Consider the following 17,106-nt stretch of genomic DNA (forward strand, 5'->3'; position numbering starts at 1 on the left):
TCAGGGACGTGACTGACACTCTGTAACAGAACAGACTTCAAACACTTTTACTTTAGCCCACAGGAACAGGCTGAACAGGGAATTTTGTTCTTCGAAGGAAAATTCTCTGACCCTACGCCAAAGCATTATCCCGTCCCTTATTTTTGAAATACAATGAACTGAGGGCATCACTCCTGTGGATGAGCTGACCCTCACCAGGATGACCCACTGCCCCAACATATTCCTGTCATTAAACTCAGGAACACACTCCCTGCCACCAGGGAGCAGCCAGCTATGCTGAAGTGATCACTGCTCTCCAGTCACTTGAAGGGTGCTGGTGGCATTGACTACTATACCTTTAAGAGTTGTCTGATGAGGTATGCGTCTAAGTGCTCGCAGCACTGAGAAATTTGATCAGAAAATTCTGCTGTTCCTGAGACAGTCAAATGAGGGAGATAGAATGACGTTTTTCAACTGGTACTCGTGAACTTTGCAATCTTTGACGTACTTTTTAAAACAGCATCAAGAAGGCACAATAATCATGTTTTAACATTTTAAAAAGCACAAACAGAGGCCCATTTCTTATACGGATCTGTGGATAGATAGACGCTTGATACACAAGGGGTAGGCAGGAATGCAGAGTTTAGGTCACAATCAGATCAGCCATGATCTTATCAAATGAAGCAGCGGGTAAAGGAGACGAGTGGCCTCCTGCTAAGTCGTATGGGGAACACAACAAAAGAAACGGAAGGAAGAGCTTAAAACCCTCAGAGGAGCTTCAGGGGTCAAAGGGTCTTGGGCACCCAGCTCACCCCCACCTCCCAGTGATCCAGGAGCTCAAGGTTAACCTGGGGTGGAAGACGAATGCAATCAACTCGGCGTGCACAATCAAATAAGATCAAATAGAACAAGTTGTCCTACAACTTTATGCTGTGCACGCCATACGCAAGAAGAAGAAGAAGGTTAACCTGGTGGTTCATAAAGCACAGCCGTACTGTCAGGCAGACAAGTCAGGCACGGATAAAACTAACAGCTTCACATCCAATCTGGTAGAATCACAGTCACTATTCCTGATATGAGTTTCTTAAATTCCTGGGGTTTTTTAAGTAACTGAACTTAAGCTTCCCAGCTGCCACAGTGGGATTTGAACTTGTGTCGCTCAATCGTCAGACTTGGCATTGGGAATTACTATCATAACCCCTGTGCTACCACATCTCGCGTGTTAGGCAGCAGGCAGTCAGTTGCCTTTTTCCACATGTCTGTATTTGTCCCACGTGATATCATCGGGACAGCTAATTGCCTTGGAAACAATTACCCAAATTTGTTGGCATTTATTACAAGTGCAAGGAAATATAAATAGCGCCCCCGATGACTTAAGATGCCAGTTGGTAACCTACTGGGAGGTAAGTGTTCAATGGGAGAAGGGGTATTTGATGTGGAGTAATCGCTATCATTCATGTCGCCAATTCCAGGTTATTAATTCATGGCAGCTAATAAAAATTACAAAAGGGTGGGCATGAGTGAGAAGATGCCGCCCAATCCCCAGCTGCATGACTGTGTAGAGATGTCTCATTTCCAGGAATTACCGAGCTGTGCCATGGCACATAGGCACAGCTTTAATTAGTTCATGAGAACTGGGCGTCACAGGCAAGGCCAACATTTATTGTCTATCCTCAATTGTCGTCGAGACAGTGCTGGTGAGCCAGAGTCCTTCTGATACGGGTGACTGTCTTACCCTGCCAGGTCAGAGGAAAGTTGAGTGTCAAGCGCATTGGAGAGGGCCAATTTCCTGCCTGAGAGGACAAACCCAGCCCAGTACCTTGTACAAATGGGCATCCTTCATTAGGGAATCCAGACAATGAGTGTATGTGGCACCCCATCCAAGTTTGATGACATCCTAATATAACACAGGGATGCTACACGTCCCACGTGTCTTCACATGATACCGAGTAGTCATGGTGTCTTTTTTTAAAGCTTCTTAAAATCCCAAGACAACAAATCTACCACAACGTCCATCATTTACCACAGAATTGGAGGCTATTTAGTCAACAGACTTTTTCAACGTTTACCATGATAAGTATGGTCAGAGTCAGCGGTAAGGTTGAATTGGGAAGAGTTTGCAACATGAGATACAAACATAATGGCATGGCAGGATGTTTGCACTGTAACCAGGCTCTGAACCTAGACCCTTATCCCTCCATTACACAGCTCACAGGACAGGTGGATGCTAACAATCCAAGTGAACACATCAAATATTTATCTCAAGGCAAGTTGCCAGAAACTAAACAAAACTCTCCTGAAGTTTACTGTTTAACTATTAAGATAATAAAACACGGTATCACATTATAAAGCATAAAAGTAGAGTGTTGTTTGGAACTGTGCAATAAAAATTATTTTCCTCAACTAATTCTTGCAGGTTTCACTGCCGAGATAACAATTTTTACAATCTAACGACTTCAACAAAACATCTCAAGGCACTTCTCAGGAGAGTTACCAGACAAGAAAAAAATCAATACAGAACTGCATAGGGAGGCATTAGGCCAAATAACCAAACGTTCACCTAGTGAGATAAGTTTAAAGGAGTGTCCCTAAAAGACGGGGAGAGGCAGAGGGATTTAGGGAGGGAAGCCCAAAGTTTGGGGCCTGGGCGGTTGCCAATGTTGGAATGATTGAAGCCGGGCAAAGTCCAGAGGCCAGATTTAGCAGAGTGCAATTAAACAACTATACAATACCGTCATATAGTTCTCCAGGCTTCTGCGTTATTAGTCCAGTAATGTAGTTGCAACATCAAAGTTTAATAATTCCACCATTGATTCGTTCTGATAATGAGTTCCACTCCTGACATGTTAACTGTTTCTTATTCCACAAAACTACCTGACCTGCTAGATGTTTCTAGCATTTCTTTTTCAATTCATTTTTATTTCAGATTTCCAGCATTTGCAATTTTTTGGATTTTCATCCGGCTCTGGCAGTCGTGCCTTCATCTGCCTGGGCTGTGGAATTCCCTTCCTGAACCTTTTTCCCTTTTGACCCATCTTCTCCACATTTAAGACACACTCCCCTTAAAGCCACCTTGTCCATCCAACCCAGCTTGTGGTAATGATCTGAAGTTAAATACAGGTCCAACCTGCTCAGCTTCTCTTCATATGTCAACCCTCTCTTCTGGAGAGAAGTCTTTCATCCCAAATCCAGATTCCAGGCGTTAAAAAAAAAAGCATTTGCACAACATAACTCCCGACACAAAACTCCAGGCTTGGATTCCAGCCTGTGGTATTAGCCGATGAAAGTTGGGGCAATGGAATATGGGGGCAATATAAGGATCAGTGTGAAAGCGAGGTACAGAATCCGTCAGTGGAGTATGGCTGAGGGGCTGAATGGCACTCGTGCTGAAGTTAACTGTAATGTTAAACTTTAGCACGAGTGCCATTCAGGCAAGTACAGGATCAAGCTGTGTGCGTGCCACCCTCGGGTACGTGCTGCCCAGCCTCACCCTTGAACAAGGGTTCAATGAACTCTTTGGGCAAATTATTAGAAGACCAACAAACCCGGAATTGTACAGCAAAGTTAATGGCAGGAAAGAGTATCTGGGATAGGGAATAATGAAAAGAAAGAGAGTCCTGGGGGAGGACTGAAATCTGAAAGCACGCTCTGTGCCTGCCAGCATAAAGAGACTTGTCCCTTCAACAGAACGCTTGGCTTTGCATTCCATTCCACACAGAAATAGAAGCACTCAGATAGCTGCACCCGACCACTGATGGAAAACGGACGCAGCTCCCCATTTGTGCAGAATGACGGCATCATTCTTTTATAGCCATCAGTGTCAATCAGCAAGCACACATTCCAATGGAGACACTTGTGTGGAGGAATTACAGGTCAGGCAATGGGATTAGACAGCACCGAATTAGGCTGGCAGGAATTATTCAGGCTAAAAAGACTCACTGAGGTCCATAGTTGGAAATATATTGAATAAGCACTTCTCACTTCTACTGTAATTTTCAAGTATTATAATATTTCATGTACGAAAGGACATGAAGGCAATTGATTACACGAACACAGAGAAACATCAGTAAATTAAAGATAAATGTTTCTACATTATTCGAGGGAATGCTTGATAAAGAAACTACTTCTTATTCTTATCCCATACAGGAGGTGCCAGAATGCTTCGTAGTAACAGGTGGCTGTTGGCGAGGACATTGGGAAAAGACTTTGAATGGCATCGTCAGATCTCTCACACCTGCCCAGGTCAGTGAACAAGGACACATTTTAACATCTCATCTTTTGAGAGTAAAAAAAATACACCTGTCTTAATATTGTTTGAAGAGTTAGCCTAGAGTTTTCAGCTGCAGCGAGGGTCCAAACCTGTAATCTGTTTTGCTCATTTTAAGAGATACACATGAGGCTGCAGATGCTGGAATCTAGAGCGAAAAAAACAAGTGGGAGTCCAGAGGAAAGGTCTCAACGTGAAACAACATCTGTCCATTTCTGTCCAGCTGAGTTCCTCTGGCAGATTTTCTAATTTTAAATCTGAGATTGATAAATTATTGTTAACCAAAGAGAGTTTGGGATATGTGGAAAACATAGAGACCAGCTATGAGGCAAGTGGCCACCTCCTGTTCCTATGTTCTAATTCTTGCATTTGTAAACATCATAAAAATTAAGCTCATCAAATGGGAAGAATAGTTATCTCTATGCCGCTTGCAGTTCGGAGTGTGTTATCGGCAATAGAGACAGACAAAGTCCTCGACCAGGGACTCGGAGTACAAAACAGGCTGTTCAAAGCATGTTTACCTCGGGACCAAGTTACCATAGCAGCCACAGATCAAAGAGCCATTAACGTTAAAAGTTATGGTTCTTTGAAGGTCATTCATTCCACAAAAAGTTTGGGAGCATCCAGCAAGTTTCCATTTAAATATAGAATGTTTAATCACACCGCCCCACCCAAGAAGGCACAGGACCGCTCAGTGGGCACAGCTGTCTTTCACAGCTGCCCCCTCTATGTCCACGTGCTGGAGAGCATCAGAGTCTAACCAAATAGAGTCATAGCTTCATACAGCATGGAAACAGGCCCTTTGGCCCAATTTGCCCTTGCCGACCAAGATGCCCCATCTACACTGGTCCCACTGGCCTGTATTAGGCCCATATCCCTCTAAACCTTTCCTATCCATGTACCTGTCCACATGTATTTTAAATGTTGTTATGGTACTTGCCTCAACTGCCTCCTCTGGCAATTCATTCCATGAGTGCACAAACCTCTGTGAAAAAGTAGTCCCTCAGGTTCATATTAAATGGACAGAATGTTTTGGATCCACTCAAAACGTTGTCTGTCCATTCTTTTCACAGATGCTGCCTGACCCATTGGGTTCCTCCAGCACCTATTTGTTATAGGCTAGCCTAAACCTGCCTTCACCTATTAGTCACTCAATTTCCAGTGTGGAGCAGAAACCCTGGCCAATTTGAACACACTTCAAGGCCTTTGGTACATTGGCTGAAGCCAATAGGGGACCCCTAACTGTACGCCTTGCAAAAGCAACTGGTCCTGGCAACTCCTCATCACAGTAACTTCTGATACATTTCTGGATGGATCATCAGCGAATTGCATTGCTACAGAACCTTTTACTTCCTTTTCTGAATTATCCCAAACCCCGTTACACCCAGTGAAGTGTAGTCACCCTTGTAATGGTGGCGGGAAACATGACACACCACAAGATCCCACAAACACAAATGTGATTATAACCTGATGATTTGTTTTATGACTAATAACTATTTAGCAGGAATAAAAACAGAACATGCTGGAAGAAATCAGCAGATCAGGCAGTGTTCGTGGAAAGAGAAAGAGTTAACTTTCAGTCCAGTCCGAATGAATGGTTTCTCTTTCCACAGATGCTGCCTGACCTGCTGAGCATTTCCAACATATTCTGATTTCCAATGTCAGATTTCTAGGATCTGATTACTTAATAAATGAAACCTCCGCCCCTAAAGCATTTAGGTTGATATTAAAACAAACGTTTCTATCAAGAGCTTGACAATCACATGCCTGTTCATCACGATCACGCTCTTGTGAAGTTTAAGTGCCTGCTGGGTTTCTAAATTAATGCCATTTACAGGACATCACAGTCAACTCTGCTAAGTCTCTCCGGCATGTCAGAAGCCTAGCTCAGCTCCCATTAATGAGAGCGGCGAAACTGGGGTTTATTAGAGGCGCTTGAAAAATCTGTAAAATAGCACCTTGTGTAAAAGAGCAACGCCCAGTCAGATTGGTCTCCAACTGATTCACACAGACACACCCTGGGCACAAATATTTCAATCCAGTTCTGCAGGTACTTTAACTCTTTGAGGTCTGGCCCGCTCATCTCACCAGGGCAGGAGAAGGAAGTACACCATCAGTTTGCTGCACGCCAACTGCACTGTTTGGCACAGAGTAAACAGGCGCAGGCTTGTTGGACACAGATTGGGAAGACCCAGCTTCATTTTCTGTACTGTACCAGGATGTTTCAGCTCAGGGCTGTTGCAATTGGCATTCTGGACCCTGGGCTAGAAGGAGAGGCTCACTGGCATTGCTTCCACATTGCCTTTGTGATGTCCCAGAGCACCTGACAGCCAAAATAGTTTTTTTAAGTGTTGACCCCAATCAAATCATGTCCCCAATTTATGCACAAGATCCCCCAAACATCAGAGAATTTCCTGACCTTCCACAGTGATGGTTTTGAAAGGATTACTATTGGGCCCCAATATTCCCAAGAAAATTCTTCTTCACAGTGGAAAGAGGGAGGGAAATTCCATATAATATGATTCCCTGTCATACGCAGGATATTTATCCTGCATTTTTTTTGCCCCCGCAGGAGCTACCAGACACAACATTGAATTGCTTTTAGCAGGCGTCTGTTGCAGGACTGTGTGAAGGGGAAAGAATCTCACCAATCTGCTTTAATTTAAGGCATGTTAATTTAAGGCATTCGCAACTCCAGTGCTCACAGTCCAAGTTAAATAACACGATTTCACTTTAACGTTATCTGTGCCTCAGGCTTTCCAAAAATTCTTGGTGGGTAAACGTGTCAGGGCTACATGGTCTATAAACATAAACATTTAAACCAGCGATGCAAAAACAAATGTATGGCAACAAACAGCCTCTGTGCTTTTTCACATATTTCACCACGGCAACATTGGTCGATGTCCTTCGGTAAAATGAGACAGCATGTTTACGCCAGTTACTGTGCCGAACACCGGGACGCATCGCATTTGGATAAAGATTAAATGACGGGGATAGAATGATGAAGGAGCAGATTAAAGCGTGGTCAGTGAAGCCACGTCACGCGTTTGTAATCGCCCCCTTTCCTTGGCCCTGGTTCGTGAAAATAAAGACCTGCATTTGCACAGCGCCTTTTGCATCCCTTCCAAGAAATCCCCAAGTGCTTCATAGCCAATGGAATACTTTTAAAGCGAATTAACCTGCCCAGCAAGCTCCCTCAATCGCCAATGCAACAATGACCGGATCGGACTTTGATTGTTCGGGGCTAAACATTACTAAGACTATCAGGAGGCTTTCCCTCTTAAAATAGTGCGTCCACCCAAGAGAGCGGACGTGGCCTCGGTTTAACGAAAGACAGCATCCTCGGCACCTCAACTTGCATCGAGCTGAACATCGGACTCGGGACAGTGGGTTTGGGAGATCCAAATGGCGTCTGCTCTTGGAGGCTGGGAATGGACTCGGCTGCCAAGCAGAATCTGCTTGCTTGGGGGGTTGTGTTGAATACCCGGCTGCTCACTGGACACACGGGACAGAGCCGTGTATCTTTGTGTGTCTCAGCACCTTTGGAGGGGGAAGAGAAACTGGATTTTTTTTTGGAAAAGCAAGTCAGACTTGCTCTTCCAACGAGATTGTTTCATTCTCACTGGCACTGAACGACACGTACAGCTGCAAGAAGAGTCCAAGTTACAGCCAAAACAAATTAGCGCTGCTCCACTTAAAAGAACAAGTAGAAAATGGGAAAATCATCGCAGGTGCTTTTGTCTGTGCAAGGTTTGTGTTTTCAAGCGTTAGTTGGAATTCATTCATGGGGCATCAAAGCAGCTTTTAGAATTTCATTCAGGTGGTAGAAAAGCACCAAGACTAGTGCCAAAGCACCCCGAGTAAACGAGGAATGATGCTCGTGCTTTCATTAACAGACTTTGCCCCCCCCCCCTATACAAATCAGTTATTGGACTTAAAAATACAAAACAAGGCCATTCAGCCCATCGTTGGCCATGCTGGACAAAAACAGACTGCAGACCAATCCCACTGAAGTCTGAAGAATGGTCCCGACCCGAAACATCACTCATCCCTTTTCTCCAGAGTTGCTGCCTGACCCACTGAGTTACTCCAGCACTTTTTGTTTCTCTCCACTTTTGTTTTAGTTTCATTTAAACAGGCCCTTCAGCCCACCGAGTTCATGCCGACCAACGATCACCTGTGCACCAGCACTCTCCTACACACTAGGGACAATTTACAGAAGCCAATTAACCTACAAAACTGTACGTCTTTGGGATGTGGGAGGAAACCAGAGCACCCGGATAAAACCCACGCAGGTCACGGGGAGAAGGTACAAATTCTGTGCAGACAGCACCCATAGTCAGGATCGAGCCCAGGTCTCTGGCACTGTAAGGCAGCAACTCTACCGCTGCACCACCGTGCTGCCTACTTCTCAGTATTGGAAAGGGCCCAGTGGGACCCATCGCAACACATCTCCTGATACAGTGTCAAAGGATTCAAAAGTAGGCAAATGACTGGGCACTTGTCCCAAGGCCACTCCACTATCAATGGGGTCAAGTCAGGAATGTTGGAGCAACCCTGAATTAGGTCCAAACATCCAGAACAGAGCACCTGCTAGTTCGGTGCTCCAAGTGCTGGAGTCCACATCCCGCCCTGGGACTGTGGTGTGCGCCATCTACATGAAGCCCCTCAGTGAGGTTCATCCCACAGCATCTCCTGAATCCTGACGTCTGCACCAGAGACAGGGCAGCAGCAGCAACGCGTTCAGAAACATCTTCAGCTTCCCCTAAGCCACATTCTGACTTAGCACATGGTGGAATTCTGGCTGAATTACGCGACCACTGAACTAGAAGTACAAATTTGATTCCCACCCCAGTAGTTCGATAATTTAAATTCAGTTCATAAAATAAATCTGAAATTTAAAAGAAACTGATATCAGCAGCAGTGACCAAAAACCAATGTGCCACTAGGACGTGTGACTGCATTGGCAGGTCAGATTTGAAACATTTGAGACCTGGGTTCAATTCTGACCTCTTGTGCTGTCTGTGCGGAGTTTGCACGTTCTCCCTGTGACCGTGTGGGTTTCCACCGCGTGCTCCGGATTCCCATCCGCATTCCCAAGACGTACAGGTTTGTAGGTTAATTGGCTACGGTAAAATTTTAAATTGTCCCTAGTGTGTAGGAAAGTATTAGTGCACTGGTCGGCGTGGACTCAATGGGCCAAAAGGTCTGTTTTTGCGCAGTATCTCTAAACTATATATATTTTTAAATGGCATTAGTGCAATAAACTAATATTGAATCATTGGATTACTGTAAATAGATGCTAGTTTGCTGACAGTAACATAATGAGTCGAATGGCCTGTTTCCATGTTGACTATCCCAACTATGGATGCACCAAATGCAGCCGTGGCATTCTCACAGTTGCAAGCTCTGGCACACCACTCACAGAAGGACCCGCCTCCTGCCACCCCCTCCCAAACCTACTGGGGCATTTGGCTGGAACAAACTTTGATTTTTCTGTTCAAAAACACAAAAGACGATCAACATAATGGGATTAAAACTAAAGTCTTAAACAAGCACTGTACAATTGTTTTGATCTAATTTAACCAAAAGACCTTTTCTCACAATCTTAGATCTGGATCCTGACCCAGTCCAAATAGCAGAGTGAGATCATGCTACAGTTACCACAGATAAAATTCAATCAATGGTACCAATGTTACCTTCAGACATTCGCAACCACAGATAAACCAGAATGGCCTTCTTGCACCCAACGGGCAGAATCCCAGGTCAAATATGGATTGGATCCATTTGCCAAGAAGAAAACGACTCAAGAAGCATCAATTCTTGGCGATATTAAGCAAGTTGGCCTTCAAATGGCCCAGGGGGTGAAATGCATTGTCCAAACGAGCATGTGGCTGGAGATTGAGGCTGCCTTTCACCACCACCCACCCCCCCCCCCCCCCCCCCCCCGGGGCACCATCGTGTCGGAAACAGGTGGAGGAAGCAGTGTGGCCCCTTGCTCCTGCTCTGCCATCCCATGGTAGAGGTATCTACAACCAGAGGGCCTAGGTTTAAGGTGAGGAGTTAGAGGTTTAGAGAGGATCTGAGGAAAGATTATTTTCATGCAGAGGGTGGTTGGAATCTGGAACACATTGCCTGAGGCAGTCTCACTACGTTTAAAATGCATCTGGAGAAGCACTTGAATCACCAAGTCATAGAAGACTAAGGAACAAGTGTAGATGTGTACATAGAAACAGGGAACTGCAGATGCTGGTTTATACCAAGGATGTAAAAGAATGGGTGACGGTTTGGTTTGGGACTGGATGGGTACTTAATGGGCAGGATGGGCCTGTTTCTGGGCTGCATGACTCTCAGATCAAAGGCTGATCCTGAGTGTCGAGCCCGCTTTCCTGCCCATCTTCCTTTGTCCTCCAATTCACAACATCAAAAATCTATTGCAGCAGCCATGGATACGTTGAATGACTGAGTCTCCACAGCCAGAGTCTGGGAGAGAATTCCAAAGATTCACACCTCACACAAATACACATTAATCATGCGTGTTGTCTTTCTGCTGACTGGATAGCACGCAACAAAGAGCTTTTCACTGTACTTCGGTACACGGTACAATTAATGAAACTGAACTGAACTACCAGCTTCACTGAAAGGAATTTTCCCCCATTTCAATCCTAAATCACTGCTCCCTTATCCCAAGACTAAGCTCGCCTCTCATTCTTCAGAATTGAAGTGAGTAAAGGCCAATTTCTCCCCAGCCTTCAGGACAGGATCTGGGAGAAATCAGCCACTGCCTCCTTCTTCCGAAAGCTATTCTGTGCGTGTACAAGGGGCAGGGCCGAAATTCGGTCAAAATCGGCAGTCAGCCACTCAAGCTTCGGAGTGGAAACCCTTGGAAGTGTGACCATTTCCCTCAGCAGAGCCACACACAGAGAAGATGGCAGAAGTGCAAAAGGGAGCACTGTTTGGTGCCTCGGGTCATAAGTGACTCCAGTCAATCTAAAAGAGATATGTAGGGAAGATCATGTGGTGAGGGAAATTGGCAACGTAGGTGTTGAGAGAAATGATCTCTGACTGTGGTCAGCACGGGAGCAAATCGTCATCTACCAAGCCTCAGAGTACAATGTAAATAACAGGGTTATAGAACATAGAACAGGAACAGGCCCTTCAGCTTACCATGTCTGTGCCAAACCTGATGTCAAGTTATGCTAATCTCCTCTGCCTGCACTTGATCCATATCCTTCCATTTCCTGCCTATCCATGTGTCCATCTAAAGCCTCTGTAATGCCACTATCAATGTTCACCTGCATTAATTCCTCTATTTTTCCTTCTCAGGCAATATGCGCTCATGGGTGTGGATTTGATTCTAGCTACACTTGGCTTGCAAATCGGTTTCTCATGCCCCAGTCAAGTTATCTGCAGCTGAAAGGCCAGATAGCCTTGGCTCAGTTCACGGCTCTATGTGACTGTCTTTGTTGGCTGTACATCTGTTCCTCGCTCTTGTTTACCTTCTCAGTAATGATGTAGATAAACAGATTAGTGCAATGATTCAGCTCACACACATTCAGGTGCAGATTCCCAAACTGAGAGCCCTCTTTACATGGAGTTACATCTGGATTTGCGAATCCCTCTCATTCAATCTTACATTTAGTTTAGAGATATAGGATGGAAACAGGCCCTTCGGCCCATCGGGTCCACAACGACCATTCTCACTGGTTCTGTGTTATCCTAAAAACTCATATTTCAAGGAATTGCCCCATAATAGTCCAAATCTTTCATCAAACTGTTAGAAAAAACTCTCCCTTTTCATTGTGACAAATCAAAGTAAACTACAAATGGTAACTGATGAATATTGTGGGAGCTATAGCGAACCATAGTCTTGGTTCATTATTGTCACGTGCACTGAGATACAGTGAAAAATGTGCAATCCAGGCAAATCATACCATGTATCACAATCCTTGCACACCAAAATAACAGATAGCTAGTGAGTTAAATGTAGATAACAAAGGCGAGCAGAAACAAAAGGCAAACAGCAATGGAGGTCAAAGTACAGGAAACTATTAAGAGCAGCAAACTTAAAGGTGCTGTATTACAAATGTCTGCAGCATTCGCAATGAGGTCGATTAATTATCTCGGCTCAGCAGACATGATGTAGAATTAGAATTCGGTTTGGGTGGAGCTCAGAAACAAAAGCAGAAAATACTGGTAAGCGCTATTTATGAGCCACCAAATTGTAGTGGTGATATTGGGCAGGACAATAAATCAGGAAATTAGGAGGTGCATGTAACAGAGGTGAGAGATTAATCATAGAGGTTTTTAATCTACATTTAAATTGGACAAGTCAAATTATGGTTAAAAAATGGAGGATGGTTTTCTTAGATTCAGATTAAGATTAGTTTTTTGTTAAATATACCAGGGTGTAACAAAATTCCTTGTTCGCATGAGGTTCACAGTAAACAGGTAACGGTAGAGACAACAATAAACACAACATCAAATGCAAAACAGCAGAATGCTGCAAGACAGCATTTCAATCAGGAAGTGTAAAACATTGACTGAATTGCAATAATGGAATAGCTGAATGGGGTAGAAACATAGGAAATAGGTGCAGGAGTAGGCCATTCAGCCCTTTGAGCCAGCACTGCCATTCAATATGATCATGGCTGATCGTCCAAAATCAGTATCCAGTTCCTGCTTTTTCCCCATATCCCTTGATTTCCTTAGCCCTAAGAGCTAAATCTAATGTTTAAGAAGGAACTGCAGATGCTGGAAAATCGAAGGTAGACATAAATGCTGGAGAAACTCAGCGGGTGAGGCAGCATCTATGGGGCGAAGGAAATAGGCAACGTTTCGGGTCGAAACCCTGCTCTATTTCCTTCGCCCCATAGATGCTGCCTCACCCGCTGAGTTTCTCCAGCATTTTTGTCTAGCTAAATCTAACGCTCTGTTGAAAACTCCAACTCTCCCTTGAAAGTTAAAAGAGAGGGAGAAAGAGCAAGAGAGATGGGGAGAGAAAGTGAGGCAGAGGGGGGGAAAGGTGATTGCAGTATTTGTTTGGTGCCTCCAGAACACTTGGCACTGTGAATTCAGTTGAACAAAAAGCAAGCCTACCCACATTCCTGCTTGCTTACACCGAGTGCCATGTGATGTTAAAGAGATGCTCAGTGATATTGCTCCGTTGTTTTGTTGGATTCCCTTCGCTCCATAGATGCTGCCGCACCCGCTGAGTTTCTCCAGCACTTTTTGTCTACCAGGTGAATAAGTAAGATGCAGGAGGAGTAGGATGTAACATACTTGGTCGAGCAGGTTTGAAGGGAGATAACTAGTCCATAAATCTCACAATTGCGACCAGTTGTTACTGACTAAAGTGGGAACGAGTTCCATCCACAAAGCACCTTTGCAGTGGGACATGTCCCAACACACTTCACAGAAGACCTTTTTTTCACCCAGTTTTATTCCACCAGGGAGGTCTTACCTTCCACTACCTGCAACCTCTGGCAACCACCTTCAACTAGCATCGCAACCGGCTTCGACTAAAAAATTACCCATTTTTTAAACGGCAACCTATTTTTAGTCGAGGCCGGTTTTGAATTTTTTGAAATAATCGCCGGAACATAGAAGAAGCTCGACTACGCGGAGACCACTTTCGACCATTAGGGAGAGTGACAAAAACCTCCGGGAACCTCACGGAAACATTGGGTGGGACGCAAGGTCTCCAGAGGTTTCCGTTCAGGTTTCCTAAGTGGGACAGGGGCATAACTATCCAGGAGTAATTGGGTGGTTGGTTCCATGCAGACTCTAAAGAGGAAAAGAGTTGGAGCGGAACAGAGGTTTTGACGGAGAGAAGTCTGGAAAGTAAAGGCGAGACAACTGGAGGCAGAGCCGTCATTGGGAGACCAAAGTTAAACAAATGTCGAAGAAGGAACTACTTCTGAAGAAAGGGTTTCAACCTGAAACGTTGCCTATTTCCTTCGCTCCATAGATGCTGCCTCACCCGCTGAGTTTCTCCAGCAATTTTTGTCTACCTTAAACAAATGTAGTGCTGGTTACAAATACAGGGCACGAGGGGCCACACGAGCATTGAAACACACACACATTTTATAATGGAAGTATCAAGACTGAGTGGGACAATGTCTGCGGAACGGGAGCACTCGAGCCCAGAGATAGCAGATGAAGTAAGCGGGCAAACGAATGTTTCAATATTCGTGACTCCTATGCACTTATTCCTGGCAACGATGATGGAAGGGACACGGGGAAGGGATTTAGTTTGCAATGCCGAAAAGAAGTCACGGATCCTGAAAGAAAAATATATTACCAGGCAGGAAAATTCCAAGTGGAAACTTTTACTTTATTTCCAGAGACAGAGCTAGCAGTGTAACTGGGACAGCGGCTGTTGATACATGCAGCAGAAAGGAGCAGGGCCGCTGAGATATGGTTAAAACCACAAATCTCTGCAATCTGTAACAAGCAAATCAGAATCTACTGATCCATTGTACAAGGGACTGTTCGCCTTTTTGGCAGCAACATGTAAATCAGTAAAGCCTCCAGCGATCAATGCAGATTAAAAATAATGGGAATGATTGACATTCTTGGGCGGGGGGCAAAGGGGATGACAGAGTTAAAAGACACAAGAAATGAATGACTGATCTTTAAACATGAGTATTCCAATAGGCTTAGTGCTGCAAGATTTGCATTTATATAGCGTCTGATCACGCAAGGTTAATGACTCGTGAGTGCCAAACACAGAGGAGGCGATTTGCAAACACCAGTCTCTCTCTCTCTCTCTCATACAATGAAGAGAATGTCCAAACAACCTACAGCTGCTTTGACAACTTGTAAATTAAACTCTGGAGCTCGGTAACAGAGTGTCGTTTTTGGAAGCTCCTCAGCCCTCTCTCTATTCATTCAGCGAGTCTCCGCCTTCTGCGGCGGATTGAACAAACCCCACTCCCCTTTCCCCAGTGAGACCACAGTCTGGTAAAGGTCAGGGACCGAGTCACTGGCATAAAGTAGAACATTACTGGTGGCATGCGAACGTGACTCTTAAAAAATACACCCGACCAGGGGAATCGTGGCATGCGAAACTACCGAGGGATTTCGGGCAAACCGTCACAGAGGAAATTTCAGTCAGAATAAATCTGGGTAGACAAAAGTGCTGGAGAAACTCAGCGGTTGAGTTTCTCCAGCAATTTTGTCTACCTTCGATTTTCCAGCATCTGCAGTTCCTTCTTAAACAGAATAAATCTCCTCTTCACCATCCTCGTAACAACAAGTCCATCACTGAATTAAGATGCTCAGAAATTCTCCCTAAACATCTCCTCGCTCCTTTATGATTCCCATTTCAACCCCCAGCTTTTGGTGTCTGCTCGTGTGGCAAAGTTACCCCGTTTCAAACTTTTAGGGACGTGTTAGAGAAGTTAAACCTTAAAATAACGTGGGTGCTGGCTTTACTGGGACCCATCACGTTTGACGTTCCCCTCAGTCAAAGCTTACTGCAGTTCTGTCAGTGGGTCAAACAAGACTAAATATTAGCTGAAAGTCTTGTAGCTTTGCAGAGTCTGGCTGTGATTTCCGATATTGACATCACGCCCCAAGTTTGCTCTCCAAACAAACCAACTAAGGAAAGAAAGGCGGCAAAAAGAAAGTTCGCGGGGACTTGCGGACGCTGTCCTGGGCTCAGTGCTTGCTCACGCATGCACTTTCCGCTCGAACTCGCTGACCTGTTTTTTACATTCTGTTTAACGTGTTCAGTGCCAAACGAGTCAGCTTCTCGCAACCTGAACCACTCCCATTGAGCAACCTCACTTTATCGCCCGTCTTGCGCAAAGAAACTAAAAACAAACAAGCTTTTATAGCTCTCCGTTTCCGTCTTGAAATGGGGGGGGAGGTTGTCACCGGAGGGCCTCCAAGAGAAGAAATTGTATTCATTCCCACAATAAGTACTAAATTAGTTTGAGATAAAGTTTTACACAAATTATAGACAACTTTTGTAACTTAAAAGACAGACCAAGAAAGATCAAAAAAGATCAAGCCACCTTACCTGACTGAGAGGCAACACCACGCAGAACCCAGAGCAAGTATATGCCCAACACCTGCACAATGTCCATCTTCTCCTTTCCAGATTGGCTTCGTGTCCTTGAGTCACTTCTATGAAATTAGCTCCATGACTTGTACCTTTTAAAATTAAATAAAACCCACGAGATTGTTAAATCGTTTGGAAATGTTGAGAATGTTTTCAGTCAAACTTTCTGATTGCTAGTCGACTTGTTGCTCTGCGCTCCGCTCTCGGCAGTTTCTCGCTGATATGACACATGGGGTTGGCTCCACCTTCTGAAGCCAAATCACATCACCAGGAAGGTGAGAAGCCACACTGATGCCCAAGATGCACGCAGCGCTTTTATTTGAACACATTTAAGGAACCGAACATAAACCAGATTGTGTTTAAAGTATGAGTTTGGTGACATTATAAAACAACGCGTGTGTTAGTGAAATCCCACTTTGTCAAAGTTGAGCCGTACAGTTTATTAGCCACCTCATAGTCCATCTCGTGTCTGGGCGGAGTTACAGCAATCGTGAGCGCAATTTGGTATTGCAAATTGTATGAAATACGTACCAATCAATAATATACTTTGAAAAGTTTTCGTTTTTCCCAAAATCTAAAATAGAAGTAAATCATTTATGGGCGAGTAATGGGCTATTTTTAAAACGCTGTTAACACCGTCATTTAAAATATTCCCGCTAATCTTTCGTTGTTCCCATTTTGTCCAAAAGGTGTTGTTTCAAACTGGATTGCTTAATCTTATAAAAACGAGGAACTTGTTATGCTTTGTCCACCCACCCCCTCTCTTCCATCTTTCTCTTCCTCACCCCCC

At 44.5% G+C, this 17,106-nt stretch overlaps 1 protein-coding gene across 2 annotated transcripts in view; it reads right to left on the reverse strand.

Moving 5' to 3' along the window:
• erbb3 (erb-b2 receptor tyrosine kinase 3) overlaps positions 1-16,720 on the reverse strand; it is a 100,505-nt gene extending 83,785 nt beyond the window's left edge. Inside the window, exon 1 of one of the 2 annotated variants that reach the window (XM_033015828.1) lies at positions 16,275-16,720. In XM_033015828.1, coding sequence (XP_032871719.1) covers positions 16,275-16,341 — 67 coding nt within the window. In that variant the 5' untranslated portion in view covers positions 16,342-16,720. The remainder of the gene's footprint in view (positions 1-16,274) is intronic. The other variant, XM_033015830.1, reaches the window with a different exon arrangement.
• Positions 16,721-17,106: the final 386 nt, after the last annotated feature.

Source organism: Amblyraja radiata, chromosome 46 (assembly GCF_010909765.2).
Source record: "Amblyraja radiata isolate CabotCenter1 chromosome 46, sAmbRad1.1.pri, whole genome shotgun sequence".
Taxonomy (NCBI): domain Eukaryota; kingdom Metazoa; phylum Chordata; class Chondrichthyes; order Rajiformes; family Rajidae; genus Amblyraja; species Amblyraja radiata.